The sequence below is a fragment of the Oncorhynchus keta genome, chromosome 25 (assembly GCF_023373465.1).
Source record: "Oncorhynchus keta strain PuntledgeMale-10-30-2019 chromosome 25, Oket_V2, whole genome shotgun sequence".
In the NCBI taxonomy this organism is placed as follows: Eukaryota; Metazoa; Chordata; class Actinopteri; order Salmoniformes; family Salmonidae; genus Oncorhynchus; species Oncorhynchus keta.
The window spans coordinates 29,920,733-29,939,640 of record NC_068445.1 but is presented as its reverse complement, the minus strand read 5'-3'; the positions used below and the strand labels follow the sequence as shown (position 1 = coordinate 29,939,640).

General features: G+C 40.7%; 1 protein-coding gene across 4 annotated transcripts; it reads left to right on the top strand.

The window, feature by feature from the left end:
• The first annotated feature begins 62 nt into the window (after positions 1-62).
• On the top strand, positions 63-17,887 carry LOC118358512 (serine/threonine-protein kinase A-Raf-like). Of its 4 annotated transcripts, none has more exons than XM_035736427.2 (16): positions 77-402; positions 1,369-1,573; positions 1,913-2,016; positions 2,307-2,409; positions 2,626-2,780; positions 4,971-5,075; positions 6,249-6,393; positions 6,582-6,612; positions 6,719-6,846; positions 7,077-7,279; positions 7,479-7,655; positions 9,521-9,567; positions 11,389-11,507; positions 13,619-13,750; positions 13,991-14,125; positions 14,277-17,887. In XM_035736427.2, exons 2-16 carry the CDS (start codon positions 1,463-1,465, stop codon positions 14,415-14,417), a joined length of 1,836 nt encoding a protein of 611 aa, XP_035592320.1. In that variant the 5' UTR covers positions 77-402; positions 1,369-1,462; the 3' UTR covers positions 14,418-17,887. The 4 variants fall into 4 exon arrangements, with proteins under 4 accessions (XP_035592323.1, XP_035592320.1, XP_035592321.1 ...); XM_035736428.1 differs by having other exon boundaries at positions 400-430; XM_035736429.1 differs by lacking the exon at positions 77-402 and adding an exon at positions 1,110-1,131.
• Positions 17,888-18,908: the final 1,021 nt, after the last annotated feature.

The window sequence follows — 18,908 nt, the reverse complement described above, 5'->3', positions numbered from 1 at the left end:
CAAAAAAAATCAGGATCATACATACTGTACATTTGCTTTATCACAGAATGAGGCCCAACCACCATTTATTGCATGTAGCTATTTAAAATTAATAGTTATGGATGTGCCATTTAATATGGTAGATTCAGATGTAACAATGTTCCCCCCGGATATTTAATAGGTCAACTGAATCATATCCACGTCGTTTGTCTGTAGTTTACTGTAACATAAGTTTGTAGAATGTTAACTTTTTTCTTTTTTTTATCATGTTTACTTGTAACACCCGCCCCATTGTTATATTATGTTATCCAATGAGCGAGTGTACATGTGAGAATTGACCAATAGGGAGCGCGCATCACGGAGGTGTTCCGCTTTCCAAGAGATTCTACTTCTGATGAAGAGCATTCAAGATGGCTCCTTCAGGTAAGACTATTCCAAAACCAAATTTGCGGTTAGTTGTTTATGAATTACTCGTTTTGCAATGGTACTGAATTGCCGATTATGAATTAAGCAGTTGCTTATGTTATTACGTAAATTAGAGTGAAAGAAGCTTTTCGTTACTTGATGGTATCAGACAGCAAAAGTAGCAACCTAACGCGCTAGCTAGCTAATCCCTTTCCGCCTCATGAAAGCACTCGAACGTGAAAAAAACACCTGACAGGAATTAAGAAACTATTTATAACAACCTCGTCGACGCGGTATTGTCATTCCGTCAAAATAATATAAACAAATTGCACGCCTCAGTGGTAGTTATGCTGAGAGAAATATGGCTTCCAAAATGTGGAAATGTCATATTGCTAAACAGTCATATCATTACTATATGCTAAGCTAGGATAGCTACGTAATTACCTTGCCAACGACTTTAGCTATAACATTTGTAGCTTTACAAAGCCAACAAGGCTCCTACGGTACTTGACAACAATAATGCAATTTCGCGTGCACATTAACGTTAAATGTCTAGCTGTGAGTCAAAGTGCAGCGAGACATGCTGTAGTAATGAACGTTAACTAGCAATGTCTAGGCTACGTAAAGTTGCCTATGAAGTTAGCTAGCTGGTTAGTAAGTTTAACTAGTTAGTGTCAAAGTAGTAATCATCCATGATAAATAACATTTGTTCGAGCCATTGACAACCTACACCAACTCAGCTGTTTGGTACAAGCAACCCTTTTTAGACTGTTTTTACTGTGAGAAGCTATTTTTTGGAGTTGTAAAAATGAGGCCTCTTCTGTGTATTTAGCAGTTATTTACCTAGTTTACACAATGTTGTATAATCCTTGCAAGTTGCAACATACTTAGTCAATCTATGTTCATAATTGTGGGCACATTTGTCTCACTCGTTTGATTGAATTCAGATGGATCGTAGCTAATTCGTAGCACTGTCTGTTCCAGGTAAGGGCTCACTCCCCCGGATCCCCAGTGCATGAAGTTCGCCTGCGGTTGAAGCATCTCAGTGCTGCCTCCCCTGCTCCTCCTGCCTTTCATCATGTCCTCCAACTCCTCCTCTTGCTCCTCCTCTGGTGAGACCAGTCCAGAGGATGTGCCCCGAGGTGGCGGCACCATCCGTGTCTACCTCCCCAATAAACAGAGGACTGTGGTAAGAGTTTCACAATAATCTTTTGGGCATTTATATTACACGGAAAATTGAATTATTTTCAACACTAATGATTCACGACTGCATCAATGACTAACTCCTAGCAGACAGCTGGTGCCTAAGGCCCAGTTCCAATCTATTTCTTATCATAAAACGCATGATTTACCATAGAGATCCAAATAATTCACTGTGAATACTCACACAATTTCATAACTGTAAATGAAGTTGGTGCTATATTTTATTATGTGAAAGTAGTTATCTTTCGCTGACACAACAAGCCACTTGCACACCCTACTTGAAATTGCTAAACTACATGAAACTCCCTACTGTTTGTGTCTGCAGGTGAATGTTCGCCCTGGCCAGACTGTTTATGACAGTTTGGATAAAGCCCTTAAAGTGAGGGGCCTGAGCCAGGACTGTTGCGCAGTGTTTCGACTCCTAGAGGGGTAAGTGTCTGCCCTAGCCCATTTTAATATCTTGTTTTGCACCATCTCCATTTTTAAGCATCTTTCTTGTCTGATCTGGCAAGGTGTGTGTACAGTTCAATAAGTAAAAGGTTCATAGCAGTGTCTGTTTACGAAATAATCTGTAAGTGGTTCATTGTTGATGCGTCTTAACCCCAAGATACATTTCTGGCAACATTTCTTTCATGGTAATACAGTTTTCAGATTTTTTTTTGTGTTTTTTTTATATCATTATTACTTTTTTTTATCTGACCCCCCCCTCTCCCCCACAGTCGCAAGAGACTAACTGATTGGAACACTGACATCACCCCGCTGGTAGGAGAAGAGCTGCTTGTAGATGTGTTGGATGATGTCCCTCTCGCCATGCATAACTTTGTAAGTAGCTCTTGTAAATGTTTCACCTTTGCATTTGTGTATTGTAAGGCAACACTTATTTTTCCAGAAGTGGTTAACACCACCACCTTCTGCACACATGTACAGACTGTGTGGGTTAGTATAGCAGACTTAACACTACTTTGTCACAACTCTCACCTCACTTTCTCTTCAACTGAAATGTCTGACAAATATACTTTCACATTATTTTTATTGCAGGTACGGAAAACCTTCTTCAAGTTGGCCTATTGTGACTTCTGCCACAAGTTTCTGTTCAACGGCTTCAGATGTCAGACATGTGGCTACAAGTTTCACCAGCACTGCAGCAGCAAAGTTCCCACTGTGTGTGTGGACATGGACACTATGACAAAACGGTGAGTCTGTCGAGGACAGGGTTCTAAATTAGCATTTTTCATTGGTAGCACTAGTTTTCCCACAACAAATCTAGGAGTGCCAGAAGATATATTTTTATATTAGCTTTCTATATCGTGTAAAAGCACAACCTAGTGAGATGCATTACATAGACAATTCTACCCTGTCTCTTTAAGCACGTTAAGTTTGTGAGTGACGACATGCAAGAGATCACTCATTCATTCATTGCTATGATCAGTGGTCTTCTAAAGAAGCTGACCTTTTTCCTTTCTTTTTGTGCCCCCAAATGTTTTGATGTACTGGTAGAGTAACCAGGTGTAAACGAATGCCCATGAGTGGTTTGGGAACGACTCGTGATAGTTTTTAGGCACTGTTCATAAACCAACTTTTTGGTCCACCAACCACTATGGCAGTTATATGAAAATAACTACCAGCCACTCAGAATTCTTACCAGTCAATACATTTATTCGCCATAACACAAGAAACAAACGTTTTGGATTTCCCCTTTGTTTTCTTCCCCCTTCTGGTTTTCATGCTTAAAAATCTCACTTTTCATATCAAACAACATTTCGATAACAATGATTAAACCACATCAGCAGACCACAATAAAATATTTTGGCAAGTATAGTTGCCCTTTTATTTCAATTACGCACCTCAAGAGACTGGTGTTTGGCTGACGGTGTTTCTGTACTGCATGTGGAATAGAGTTTGCAAAACAAAAAACTACCCGATTGATACAAATCATGATATATCATTCCCCAAGTTTTTTGGGGAAGCCTTGAAAAATAAGTTTTGCCGGCACAGTGGTAGACGCATGACTTCTTCAGAAAGTTGCAAGAAATACAAATCACTGAAGCGGTCTTTATTATTATTATTTACATGTAGGCTTTGGATTAAACAAATTCATCTGTGCTTGCTTTTTTCTCTAGGGGACTTGGAAACATCTGCACACTGAACCCTACCATTACAGCAATTCTCTGGATGTTTATTTTTATTACATGTTTTGTCTCACTGGTGCTCCCAAAATAATATGTAATGTCACACAGCAAAATATCTAGGAGCATATTATTATTTATTTATTTAAAAAAAAAAAAATGTTTTACCTTTATTTAAAACTTGGCAAGTCAGTTAAGAACAAATTCTTATTTTCAACTGCCTGTTCAGGGGCAGAACGACAGATTTGTACCTTGTCAGCTCGGGGATTTGAACTTGCAACCTTTCGGTTACTAGTCAAACGCTCTACCCACTAGGCTACCCTGCCGCCCCATATTGCGATCCAAAGGGTTGTACTTTAGAGCCCTGGTCGAAGACATGGAGACGGAATGGGGATACTGTTCTAGATTGTATGAGTCAATAGTGTGGTAACATTTACACGGGTTGCTTCCTTGTGGGGCTATAGAGCATTTCATCCCTTTGGGCTAAACTGTTTAGGATAGCTGTCCCCCTCTGTTTACGCTGCTGAATTTATCTCCCAGGGACGACTTGGCCTACAGGTCATGATTAATTATTGTGAAGATCTAGATTAGACTACATTTATTGCACATACACCCCCCCCCCTGCCTTTTTAAAACATTTTTCTTTTTACATAGAGCACATACATGCTTAATACAAATTGAGGGTACATTATATTTAGGGGTAATTTAGAGTGGTTCACATGGGGGGAGGGCGCGCGTGCGCGCAATGTGGGTTTCCTTGTGGGTCCAGCCTTTTTTGTTTCACATCCATGGGCTTACTAACACTAAAGATAAAAGGCAATGCTAGCTATTTTGTCTTGGCATTTGAAAGGCCCAAACTGTCCTATAATAAACGTTCCAGCTTTCTTGATATCCTAATAAGAAACCATGTTGATATAGCGATGACCCAAGAAACACACCTGCTCCAAAAGCACTCGCAAAAAATAGAGCACCATTTGTACAAAAGGCTGCTTTTTCATTAGCCAAATCAAAATGAGTATGTTGTCACGGCTGAATTTCTGTAGTTCCACCCCACCCACCCCGCCCTTCAAAAAGACCGAACTAAATAAAAAGTTGGTCACAAACTAAAATAATCAAATCCCATAATGTTCTCCATGCATTTTGTTGTGCAATGTCACCAATATCACTTCATATTTGTTTTACTTTTAGCATTGTGTGGCTGGAACAGCTCTTTACCCTCTGCTTACCCTCTGTGTGTGTACTGTACCTTATTTCCAGGTTCACACCTAATCCCTGCACAGATGAGTACCCTCAGATATCCATACTGTTGCCAGACAACTCCATATCCCAGAGCGACATAGCCTTAACCCCAGATTCTTCTGGGTAAGTGGATCTGAACCATAGTCACATGCGTCCCAAAGGACACCCTATTCCCTATATCAGGGATGGGTAACTTTGATGGGGGTGGGGGCCACAAAAAAATCTGAACTCATGAGACCGCAGTGACTTGTGGGTCTCCATACCCATACCCACACATGCAGTCAGAGCTGGCCCTAGCCTTTTGGGGGCCCTAAGTGACATTCTGTTGGGAGGGTCCCCCCCATATTACAAGCAAAACATGTTTTGCGGCCCCCCCTCTTGACAGCGGATAATTATTTTTAGAGTTCTACAATTCTACACATTTTGCCATGGGGCGGAGTGAAGATTTAGACATTTTATAACACATTTCATGCATTTCTACTCATTTTGCCCTAGGGTGTAGAGAAATGTTTACAGTTTTGATTGCCTGAGTGAGAGGGACTAACAAAATTTAATAATTTGACCATGGTTACTAAAAGTTTAGATGGCTGGGTAAACTATTCTAAAAAATGTAGCTGACATAGCCTAATTGAGTGACTGACATAACAAGAGAAACTGATGATCCAATTTGTAAGTCGCTCTGGATAAGAGCGTCTGCTAAATGACTTAAATGTAAATGTAAATGTAATGATTCAATGCCACATTTTGAAATTGTACCTTTTTATTCTAAGTCAGTAAGTTGACACCGATCTTAGGAAAATGCTCTGTGGGCCATGCCTTATATAGTGCACAACTTATCCCATAGGCCTCTGGTCAGAAGTAGTGCGCTACTTATCCCATAGGTCTCTGGTCAGAAGTAGTGCGCTACTTATCCCATAGGTCTCTGGTCAGAAGTAGTGCACTACTTATCCCATAGGCCTCTGGTCAGAAGTAGTGCACTACTTATCCCATAGGCCTCTGGTCAGAAGTAGTGCACTACTTATCCCATAGGCCTCTGGTCAGAAGTAGTGCACTACTTATCCCATAGGCCTCTGGTCAGAAGTAGTGCACTACTTATCCCATAGGCCTCTGGTCAGAAGTAGTGCACTACTTATCCCATAGGCCTCTGGTCAGAAGTAGTGCACTTTAAAGGGAATAGTGTGCCATTTAGGATGCAGTCACAGAAACCATATGGTATTGGTGCCCCCTCAAATGGATAACCGTAGCTCTTCAGAAATGAACCGAACCTGTTCTGTTGTGCCCCTTTGTGTCTTGTAGGCATGGACTTCTGTCCCCGACCTCTGCCTTCCTGTTTCCCCAGCCAGTTGGAGATGGACCATCCCTACAGAGGCATCGGTCCACCTCCACCCCCAACGTCCACATGGTCAGCACTGTGGGCCCTGCCGGAGTCAGCATCATAGAGGTGAGACAGTCACTCCTACAACACAGGGTTTACAAAACAAATTCATTAGTCTATTTGTTACAGTGAACCATGGAAATGTGTCTTCTGCTTATTTCTCAACCCCTACAATAGCATACATCACACACAGTGGCCATCAATGTGTCTGTGAATGTTTCATTAATATTAGACAATGTGTTTGTCCTTTTTAGGAGGCGTTAAAAATACAAAACAATACAATGGGTGAGATTTCAAATCTGATTTCTTTATCCTTACTCATGTCTTTGAGATTATTTTGCACTTGCTCATTTGTTTCATAATCTGCTCATTTGAATACTGTTATTTACAGGTCCTGAACCCTCATCCAAACCTTCCACCAGCCCCCCCTCCCTGGACTCCCCTGGCAGGAGACCCCCTAAATCTCCCTCAGAGCATAAAGAGCGCAAGCCCTCTTCATCTGACGACAAAAAGAAAGTGGTAAGTAAAGTTTATATTTGCCGGCGCTACTAAAACCCTTCTATGGAATCAGGATCTCATCTGAGTGGAAAAAGGTTCTGGCATCATTTGTTACAGTCTTTTTGGGAGATGCCGTCATTATCTTTTCTTTTTTTAGAAAGTGGTATTTTTCTGAGACTGAACCCTTGGTGCTCCTTGTTAATTAGTGATGGATGTTGTTGAAAATGGTGTTAAGTAAAAGTGTGTTTCAGCACCGTGGCGGTTATAGAGACTCAAGTTACTACTGGGAGGTCCACTCTCGAGAAGTCACCATGCAGAAAAGGATAGGTGCAGGGTCCTTTGGGACTGTTTTCAAGGGAAAGTGGCATGGAGATGTGGCCATCAAGATCCTCAAAGTGACAGAGCCAACACCTGAGCAGCTGCAGGCTTTTAAAAATGAAATGCAAGTCCTCAGGTGAGTATTGTACCTGCCCTCTTCTTACATTGACAAATTAATTCATGTTTTTTTGGGGGGGGGGTCTTGATATAAGGCACATTACTTGATGATGGTGCTGTATTGCAATTTATGTAGCTGTTTTGACTGAAACTGACCTACCATGAGTTAACATGAGTATTGTGTGTTGTGACTGATATTGGTGTCCCCCCCCTTGCAGAAAGACACGCCACGTCAACATTCTGCTGTTTATGGGCTTTATGACAAAGCCTAACTTTGCCATCATCACACAGTGGTGTGAGGGCAGCAGCCTGTACCGTCATCTGCATGTCTCCGAGACCAAGTTTGAAACCATGCGCCGCATCGACGTTGCCAGGCAGACAGCACAGGGCATGGAGTAAGCTATTTCACTTCAAACACTTATTAAAGTGGCAATCCATTTTTATTTTAAATTCATGATATACAGTTGAAGTTGGAAGTTTACATACACCTTAGCCAAATACATTTCAACTCAGTTTTTCACAATTCCTGACATTTAATCCTAGTAAAAAGTCCCTGTCTTAGGTCAGTTAGGATCACCAGTTTATTTTAAGAATGTGAAATGTCAGAATAATAGTAGAGAACTATTTATTTATTTCATCACATTCCCAGTGGGTCAGAAGTTTACATACACTCTGTATTTGGTAGCTTTGCCTTAAACAATTTAAACTTGGGTCAAACGTTTCGGGTAGCCTTCCACAAGCTTCCCACAATAAGTTGGGTAAATTTTGGCCCATTCCTCCTGACAGAGCTGGTGTAACGGAGTCAGGTTTGTAGGCCTCCTTGCTCACACACGCTTTTTCAGTTCTGCCACAAATCTTCTACAGGATTGAGGTCAGGGCTTTGTGATGGACACTCCAATACCTTGACTTTGCCCTCCTTAAGCCATTTTGCCACAACTTTGGAAGTATGCTTGGGGTCACTTTCCATTTGGAAGACCCAAGCTTTAACTTCCTGACTGATGTCATGAGATGTTGCTTCAATATATCCACATCATTTTCCTACCTCATGATGCAATCTATTTTGTGAAGTGCACCAATCCCTCCTGCAGCAAAGCACCCTCACAACATGATGCTGCCACCCACGTGCTTCACGGTTGGGATGGTGTTCTTCGGCTTGCATGCCTCTCCCCTTTTTCCTGCAAAAATAATAATGGTTATTATGGCCAAACAGTTATATTCTTGTTTCATCAGACCAGAGGACATTTCTCCAAAAAGTATGATCTTTGTCCCCATGTGCAGTTGCAAACCGTAGTCTGACATTTTTATGGCGGTTTTGGAGCAGTGGCTTTTTCCTTGCTGAGTGTCCTTTCAGGTTATGCTGATATTGGACTCATTTTACTGTGGCTATAGATACATTTGTACCTGTTTACTCCAGCATCTTCAAGGTCCTTTGCTGTTGTTCTGGGATTGATTTTCACTTTTCGCACCAAAATACGGTCATCTCTAGGAGACAGAACGCATCTCCTTCCTGAGCGGTATGACTGCTGTGTGGTCCCATGGTGTTTATACTTGCGTACTATTGTTTGTACAGATGAACGTGGTACCTTCAGGCATTTGGAAATTGCTCCCAAGGATGAACCAGACTTGTGGAGGTCTACATTTTTTTTCTTCTGAGGTCTTGGCTGATTTCTTTTGATTTTCTCATGATGTCAAGCAAAGAAGCACTGCGTTTGAAGGTAGGCCTTGAAATACATCTGCAGATACACCTCCAATTGACTCATGGTGTCAATTAGACTATCAGAAGCTTCTAAAGCCATGACATAATTTTCTGGAATTTTCCAAGCTGTTTCAAGGCACAGTCAACTTAGTGTTTGTAAACTTCTGACCCACTGGAATTGTGATAAAGTGAATAATAAGTGAAATAATCTGTCTGTAAACAATTGTTGGAAAATGTACTTGTGTCATGCACAAAGTAGATGTCCTAAACGACTGGCCAAAACTACAGTTTCTTAACAAGAAATTTGTGGAGTGGTTGAAAAACAAGTTTTAATGACTAACCAAAGTGTATGCAAACTTCCGATTTCAACTGTATAGCTATTGATTCTTTTAGAATATAACTTAAATGCCTCATGAGCTTTGTTCAACTGTCTTTATCACAACACATGGTGCTTTTGAAAAGTATTAACATGCAGTATGTTCTTTTTTAGCTTATCTGCTTTTGTATTTACTTTATGTATACATTTAGAAATAAAACAGGCTTTTTTCTATTTATTTTTTTCAGTTATCTTCATGCCAAGAATATAATTCATCGAGACCTGAAATCAAACAGTATCCTTTCTTGAGCTGGGCTTTTACTTCTGAAGATGAATTTGCACTGAACAAAAAATATAAATGCAACATGTAAAGGGTCCCATGTTTCATGAGCTGAAATAAAAGAGCCCAGAAATTTCCCATACGCACAAAAAGCTTATTTCTCTCAAATTTTGTCCATAAATTTGTTTACATCCCTGTTAGTGAGCATTTCTCCTTTGCCAAGATAATCCATCCACCTAACAGGTGTGGCGTATCAAGCTGATTATACAGGTGCACCCTGTGCTGGGGACAATTAAAAGGACACTGTAAAATGTGCAGCTTTTGTCACACGTCACAATGACAGAGGTCTCATATTTTGAGGGAGCGTGCAATTGGCATGCTGACTGCAGTAATGTCCACCAGAGCTGTTGCCAGATAATTTACTTTTAATTTCTCTACCACAACATCGTTTTAGAGAATTTGCCGGTACGTCCAACCGGCCTCACAACTGCAGACCATGTGTGGGCGAACGGTTTGCTGTTGTGAATAGAGTGCCCCATGGTGGGGTTAGGGTTACGAACACAATTGTATTTTATCGATGGAAATTTGAATGCACAGAGATACCGTGATACGATCCTGACACCTATTGTCATGCCATTCATCCGCCGTCATCACCTCATGTTTCAGCATGATAATGCACAGCCCCATGTCACAAGGATCTGTATACAATTCCTGGAAGCTGAAAATGTCCCAGTTCTTCCATGGCATACTGACATGTCACACATTGAGCATGTTTGGGATGCTCTGGATCTGTGTGACAGCGTGTTCCAGTTCCTGCAAATATCCAGGAACTTTGCACAGCCATTGAAGGGGAATGGGACAACATTCCAAAGGCCGCAATCAACAGCCTGATCAACTCTATGCAAAGGAGATGTTGCATTAGTCAAATGGTGGTCACACCAGATGCTGACTGGTTTTCTGATCCACACCCCTAACTTATTTTTTTAAATTTTAATGTATTTGTGACCAACAGATGCATATCTGTATTCCCAGTCATGTGAAATCCATAGATTAGGGACTAATGAATTTATTTCATCTGTAACTCATAACAATTTAAAAGATTTTACTATGTTGCGTTTTATCATTTGAATCAGTGTAGATTATATGGATAGGGAGGACCTGATCTTAGATCAGCAGTCCTACTCTAAGACTCTTTATGAATACGGGCCATGAGTTTGGATTTGTGGTGTGCTTAACACTGTCTGGTGAGGATCTGTCAGTTCTAGTGTAGGCCTATGTGGTTGGTTAGAAGCCAATGATCAATGACCACAGAAGCATTTTTGAGCACCCTATTAATTTGTGTGTTTTGTCTGTGTTCAGTGCTGTGTTCACCACTGATATTAATATTTTATGGACTGTCTATGTGTTCAGTTGTGAAATCTTTGCATCATGAGTTTAGTGCTTATATTGCTTGGTGTGAGATTTTTTTTTTAAACCTTCAAACTGTGCCAGAGTATCTTGTAGTCTTCCTCTTTTTAAATGCGAAGTAGCCTTTAAAACACATTATTTCTGTCAAATCAAACATTCATGGAGAGTAATTAGAACAAATGTATCAATTTATCGTATTTGTCAAAATGAAACTAAATGTATCAAATGTTTGTCAGAGAAAGATGCCCACCACCAGTATCACTTGAGGCCAAAGCTTGTGTCTAAATCTAGATCACTTTTGTAGAATGCTATCAATTTCAAGTCTATTTAGTCATTTTGAAGGTTGTATTAAAATCATCAGTGTGATTTTTCTTTTCCAAATGTATATACCTACCTACCTGCTGCCATGTTCCTGAGCTCTGGTGTCAGACATCTTCCTCCATGAGGGCTGGACTGTGAAGATCGGGGACTTTGGGCTGGCCACAGTGAAGTCTCGATGGAGTGGCTCCGAGCAGGTAGAACAGCCTAGCGGTTCCATTCTGTGGATGGTAAGTTCCTTGCACCCCTGGGTTGCATTAATTTACAGCACAGTGTCTCATTGAACAAGTTCAGGCAGTCCGTTTCAAGCCTTTTTCTTCCATTTGGTGTCTAGGAATACATCCTAGATATCACTGGCTGATAGTGGGGGTAGCATCATTTCACATCAACTGTCAAACTACATTTAGCAATGTGATTTTGTAATGTCTGAGTTTTCCTGGAGAGTTTAGAGGGGTTGTAGTTTATGCGTGATTAATCTTTCAGTATAAGACCGCAGTTGTAACATCTTAAACAGGGTGTCTGCGGGTCCTTAAAGTGTTTGTCTTAATTAAATTAATCTGATTTAAAGGCCTTAAGTCTTACAATGTCTTCAATTCAGTTTTCAAAGGTCTTAAAAAATACAACGCCGATAAGCAAACAGTTTCTGTTATATTGTGCAGCTGCTGAATTGTTGCCACCACGGTAATATGTATATATTTTTTTAGGCACACTTTGAGGCACACTTTCAAGATGTTACAGAGCTTATCTATCTGCATGTGCTCGTTTTGTGCATGTGCAAGTCGAGCTGTTGCAGAGAGAGAAAAGTGGTCTTCACAATTTAAGACAACAGTAACTTGAACTGGGACACTTAACTGAGAATTAGACACCGACATTGCCCTCTTACCGAAGTCATTTTGATTATGTCTATAATTTCGGTGATTAGGCTAAACATCGTTCCTGCAGATTTTTGGGGGTTCTAAAACAAATTTTTGTTCAACCATAATGTGCATTAACCAGGGTTCCTACGGTCATGAAAATCCTAGAAAAGTCATGACATCTTGAAATTGTGTTTTCCAGGCCTGAAAAAGGTTTGGAAAATTATAACATCCTAAAAGTTTTGGAAAGGTCATGGAAATTAATTTAATATATTTAGGCACAGTTTAAAGATTTTGTCAGTCAAATAAAAAAAATCTACATATCCACCAGGATCGGAATGACACTTCAGCTCGTTTGTTTGCTCGCATCACCTGCATGTGTGCAAGATGAGTGGGCCGTTGCTCAAGGAGTCAGTCAGACGTTTCAGCAGCAGGTGGGCCTAGCCTATAAAATATGATGGAGAAGAAACTAGTAACCAAAACAAAACATATCTTGTACCTTCTAGTTAACTGTTTAGATATTATTAGAATGTATTAATATTTTCGTCGTGACCCCAAAACCGTACCACTGACACTCGCGAACAAGGCCATACAAAGTGGATTTACTTTTTTTTAACAATTCATTTAACAAGTATTATTATGAATGGGGGAGTGCCTTGCGCGACAGCAAGAGTTGGTACATGGGATCAAAGAGCAGCCTCCCAGTGTCAATACAATATTATACATACTTTTTTGGAAATTTGGTTAGAAGTAATGGAAAAGCAATTCCATTCCATCTGTCAATGTGTATGAATCTGGATTAACCTGCTTCCTGCAATGAAAGTCACTGCCCTGTCTCTGTCCTGTCTCTGTTTCGCTGCCTCTCCCTCTCCGCTTTGCACATGAAGTGAAGGGAGAGATGCTTTGTGATAAGTACAAGCACACTGACAGTTGAGCAATATTTTCAAAATGTATTTGTGGGAAAGACTGTTTTTAAAACTACTGTTAAGAGGACAGACTCAGCTTTATGTTAGTATAACAGTTAGGGTTGTTGCTATAATCGGAGGTATCGTGGCAAGTACACAAAAACGTGACACAACTGAATTTCCTGAACTTGTGAATACAATTTGTATTGCTCTGTGTGCAGTTTGAGGAAAGTTGCTATCTAGCGTTGGCGCAATGACTATAAGTCTTTGGGTATCTAATCGTCTCAAACCAATCAGAGTATCAAAGCTAATGACACATTTTCAAACTGCCGCTTTACCCACGTGTGTTCCGGCTCTGGCCCAACCCATTAGTTCCTGGTCCAGTCAGACAGCCCGAATGTGTTCGCATTCGGTGAACAGTCAGGGATGTACTCCAATCCAGAATCATTGCAGAGGAGAAACTGGGTAGCCAGGCAAATGGAAAAAGTCTTAGTCTTAAATTAATCTTCATGGAACAGATCAAATAAAATGTTTGTGCTTGAATCAGCTGTCCAACGATATGTGTGCGTTTTCTGTTTTTAGGCTCCTGAGGTGATCCGGATGCAGGACACCAACCCTTACACGTTTCAGTCAGACGTGTATGGCTACGGTGTGGTTCTGTTTGAGCTGATGTCAGGGACTCTGCCCTATTCCCAGATCAACAACAGAGACCAGGTGAAATGATTATAATGGCAATGAAATTGTTATAATTTTACAATAAAACATAAATATAAAATGAGACTACCGAGAGGAGGATGGGAGCGGTTTACCTCTTAATACAGATCTGAAGGGTGCAGCTGACGTATGCTATTTAAAATCATTCACATTCAAACGTCTCGTACATAAGAACTGATATGGTTGTATATTCTATTCCCAACAAGAGACATACATTTACCAACCTGTCTTTCCTCTCAGATACTCTTTATGGTTGGGCGAGGCTATTTGTCTCCAGACCTCAGTTTGCTGTCCAGTAGCTCACCCAAATCAATGAAGAGGCTAATCATTGACTGCCTGAAGTTCAAACGTGATGAGAGGCCCCTCTTTCCACAGGTGAGAGAGCACTGCCAAAGCATTTAAAGTCAACAACAGGGTATTTTCCTCTTTTACATACAGTTCTCTTTTTGTTTTATCCATCTCCGCCTCCTTGGTTCGAATGTGAGTATCTTTCCAATTCTACAATGTTTACTTTGTTTCTCCTCAGATCATGTTAGGCATTGAGCAGGTCCAGGACCTGTTACCAAAAATCGAGCGGAGTGCCTCAGAGCCCTCCCTCCACAGGGCTGTGCATGCAGAGGAACTGAACCCACTCCTGTTCAACACCACTCGGCTGATGCCCATTTGAGCCCTGACCTGCCAGGCCCCCAGTCCCAGAAGCCCTCTGTCTGAGCGAGTAAGAAGAAAAGAGACCATCACTGATGCAACCGATGGCTGCATTATTCCCATAAGAGAGAGTGTACTGACAGTTGCCCATCCCAACACCCCAGAGGCTACGTACCAAATGGCACCCTATTCCCTACATGGTGCACTACTTTTTACCCGATCCCTATGGGACACTATAAGACTGCCATTTGGGACACAACCCAGCGTTCCCCTTCCTCTGGCACTGGCTGGGGCTCCTCCCACAGACAACCACCACCAACACATATAACCCCTCGTCATGCAGACACTCCATCACAACTTCCTGAGCCCTCACTCTCCCTACTCTACTTCAAAATGCACAGCTCCCCTCCTTTCCTCTTGCTCACAGGCCTACACAAACTGGAACTGCAGAACACACGCTAGCCTGGCCATGTCAGACCCCCTACATTCCTATACTGTAACTGTGGCTATGGATTTCAAGGCTGCTTTTGGGGGGGGAAGGGACACAACTTTTTTTTTTTAATCATCTTGAAGTCTGCGTTCTGAGATTAAGTGCAAGCGATGGAAGAAGTGCTTGCAAAACAACAGCAAACTGAGAAGTGAATTTCACTTGGGTTTTATGACCATATTTTAAGTTATTGGTCCTTCCGGTCCCGTAACGGTTTTGGTAAATTAGTGTTGTCAATGCGTTGTTAGAATATGAAGATGAATAAGTTGTATTGCTGCTATACAACATGGATCGATATGCCACTAAGACCAGCAGTTTGGAAGCCGTGAACTGCAGTGTCATGGGTACAGCAACATTTTGGAATGCACAGAAGGGTCTTATTCATTAGTTCACACCATGACATAGTGCTTTGCCATCGGAAATATAAAAAAACCAAGTCGTTCTTATTGGACAAGGTAAGGTAGTCCCTCCATCTTTCAGTCTGTTTTCTTCTGTTTGGTGCCTAATGAATACGACCCAGACATGTTCAATCCTGTGCATTTTTTCCATTAAATACATGTATCATGGCTACGGGGTGGTTCCGGTAGGTTAGTTCAGCCCAGAGAGCTTCTGTATGACCATGAAACCTGTAGTCTTAACAGATGAGTAAAGAGTATTCTCAATGATTTACATGCTTACAGTCTGCTTGACTCTCCAATGCACCATGGGGCAGCACTTGTGCTAGCTTTGACTAATCTAGTTAAAACAAGCTGCCTTACTTGTACAGATTTCTTGCTCATTGTAACACTACGGTTATGGCTGTGGTTGAAGTGAAAAGTAGCCTCTTCCGTGGATGTTTTTGGTTTAGTTTCAAATGTGCTAGTCATTATCATGTGACCTCTAGTTTGACGTCTGATTCCTACTTTCAATTTAACTTTTGTTTTTGGAACAGTTAAAAACAAATACAAGCCATATTTTTGAGTAGCTTAAACACTTTGGAAAATAGTTGCTGTTAAATCAATAATTTATCCTGTTCCTCCTTCCTATTGCTGTTGATTGCGGGCTGCTACTTCAATTGAGCGTTGTAACTAGTGAAAGGTGGTTGCTTACTTGGTTTGCATTAGCAGTGATAGCCTATTTGTTTCCAGCTTCTTTCAGTGAAAGTGCATTGATTGTTATTTTGAGAGGCTTTTTCAATTGATGCTAAGTAGATGGCTCCATGGTGCAATGGGGTGGGGATGGCAGTTATTTGGCTGAATACTGGTTACAAAAGAGGCAGATTTGAATCATCATTGTAAACTTTTTTTATTTTAACTAACTGTAACTGTGATCTTAACCCATAAAGGGGTCTGTTGTTTTTGGTGTTATGTATGCTCGCAATGGACAGTACAGGGGCGTGATTTCTTGATGCTGTATTTGACGTTATCAATTTAAACAAGTGCCGATTCTATCATGGGTCGATGGTTACTTAACAAACATAACTGACAGCTTTTATAAAAAACAGATGATATACAGGTTTTTAACCTAGATTCTTTAGAGGGGCTGGGCACCCTATTTTGTTTCCTCATTCCAATGAGGTTGGTGGTTATGATTGGGTTGTATGAATAGGTTTGGCTTGGGGATTTTGGTAGAAAAGGGTTGGGAAAGATTTCTCATCTTATTTATTAATGTTATTGTCATTACATAAAGCAGTGTGATGGATCTGCTGTCATGGACCTTTTGGTGGATTCAATATTTACTGAGTGATAAGATCACTCTTTACAGCATTTAAATCATGGATGGTTTGGGTTCTCTCTAACTTAACGAAATGTCCTTTCTAGTCATGGTACTGTCTCAAACTATTCTAATTGAGCTTCAGATTTCTGATACTCTGTGTCATGCAGGTGTATTTATTTGGCTTTCGATTACATTTTCTTTTGCAACTGTTACTTGGCCGCAATGAGTAATTTACTGGGGTGGAATAATGTCGTATACACCCACTATACTGCATATACAGTGTCCTCTTGGGCCACTGGGCTACATTGTCATACCCAGAAATCCCGGTTGGCATATTCCCAGAATGAGCAGGAAATCCGGAATCCTCTAACTAGGATTTCTGGAAAACTCAAACTTTTGGTAAATTAGAATTTTGCAACCATACCCTCCTCTGATTAGACCAGTAAACATGGAATGTGTCATTAAAATGGCATGTACTGTTATTATTGCAATATGCAGCAAAAGAAAGAAAAAACCACGGAACACAGTTAAGGCGTTGTACATCAAACATTACTTTTGTCTTGTAGGTCATAAGTAATTGAATAGCCCAAAGGCTGAATGAAACATATCTTTCCAAATGAAATCCCTTTTTATAGACATTTTATTGTCCTGTGTGTTTAGAGATGTCCATAATGCAGGAATAGTCTAGCATCTTACGTTTGGTGGTATTGCTTTACCATAATGTAAGTCGGTCGGTTTCTGCTGAAGTAATTAGTAAACATGTTTGTCACAGGGACTCTGGCGAGCTCTTTTTATTATTATTATTTTATTTTTTTGTGACTTCCCCATTAGTTTATTCTGTTTTGTGTTTGCAGAAAGGAGGACAAAAGTGCCACATTTACTGGAATCTTGTACAAACTAAATAAAGGAATTGACATCTCCTGAAATGGACTGTTCTAAAGGCATGACGTCACATTGAAGATACCACTTACTGTGCTTCAGACACGGTAATTACAGGGGCGCATGGCAGAGAAACCGGACTGTCATATTTGACCAGAAAATATAATTAACGAACTCGGTAGTTTTGCATATCTCTAGGTGAATTTAAATAATTGTGTGTATAGTTTGAGGTATCAGGGGTGTTCAGTTTGCAATAAATAGTATATTCTGCTGTGTACAGTAAAACATTTTAAATTACAAAATTCTACTTGTTTCTTTTTTGTGATGGTTTCAAAAAAGAACAATTATTTTAAAATTTAAAGGAGATCTTAGGTTTGTCTTAAAATATTGATGCAGGATTTTATTCTTTAAATAAAACTGTGGAATACTTATTGAATGCTTAAATGTCTGTTTTTATTCTTTACTTAAAAGGCCCACTGCTTGCCAAACATCTCATTCCAAAATTATAGGCATTAATATGGAGTTGGTCCCCCCTTTGCTGCAAAAACCCCCTCCACTCTTCTGGGAAGGCTTTCCACTAGCTGTTGGAACATTGCTGCGGGGACTTACTTCCATTCAGCCAAAGATTTCAGCCAAAGATTTCCCTAAAGGGCCTAGCCAGAACCATGAAAAACAGTCTCAGACCATTTTTCCTTCTCCACCGAACTTTACAGTTGGCACTATGCATTGGGGCAGGTGGTGTTCTCCTGGCATTCGCCAAAACTAGATTTGTCCGTCGGACTGCCAGATGAAGTGTGATTCATCACTCCAGAGTCCAATGTTGGCGAGCTTTACACCACTCCAGCTGATGCTTCGCAGTGCGCATGATGAGCTTAGGCTAGTGTCCGGCTGCTATGCCATGGAAACCTATTTCATGAAGCTCCCGACTAACATTTATTGTGCTGATGTTGCTTCCAGAGGCAGTTTGGAACTCGTAATGAGTGTCTACATCCATTCTGTACACTTGTGTGGCTTACCGCTTCGTGGCCATTATTGCTCTTAAATGTTTCCACACAATAACAGTACTTACAGTTGACCGAGGGAGCTCGACTAGGGCAGAAATTTGACGAACTGACTTGTTGGAAGGGTGGCATCCTATGACAGTGCCACGTTGAAAGTCACTGAGCTCTTCAGTAAGGCCATTCTACTGCCAATGTTTGGCTACAGAGATTGCATGGCTGTGTGCTTGATTTTATACACCTGCCAGCAATGGGTGTGGCTGAAATGGACAAATCCACAAATTAAGGGGTGTCAACATTTTCTATAAACAGTTTATTCGGAAAGTATTCGGACCCTTTCACTTTTTCCAAATTTTGATAAAGTTACAGCCTTATTCTAAAATTAAGCACATGTTTTTCCACCTGTTTCCATTGATCATCCTTGAGATGTTTCTACAAGTTGGAGTCCACCTGT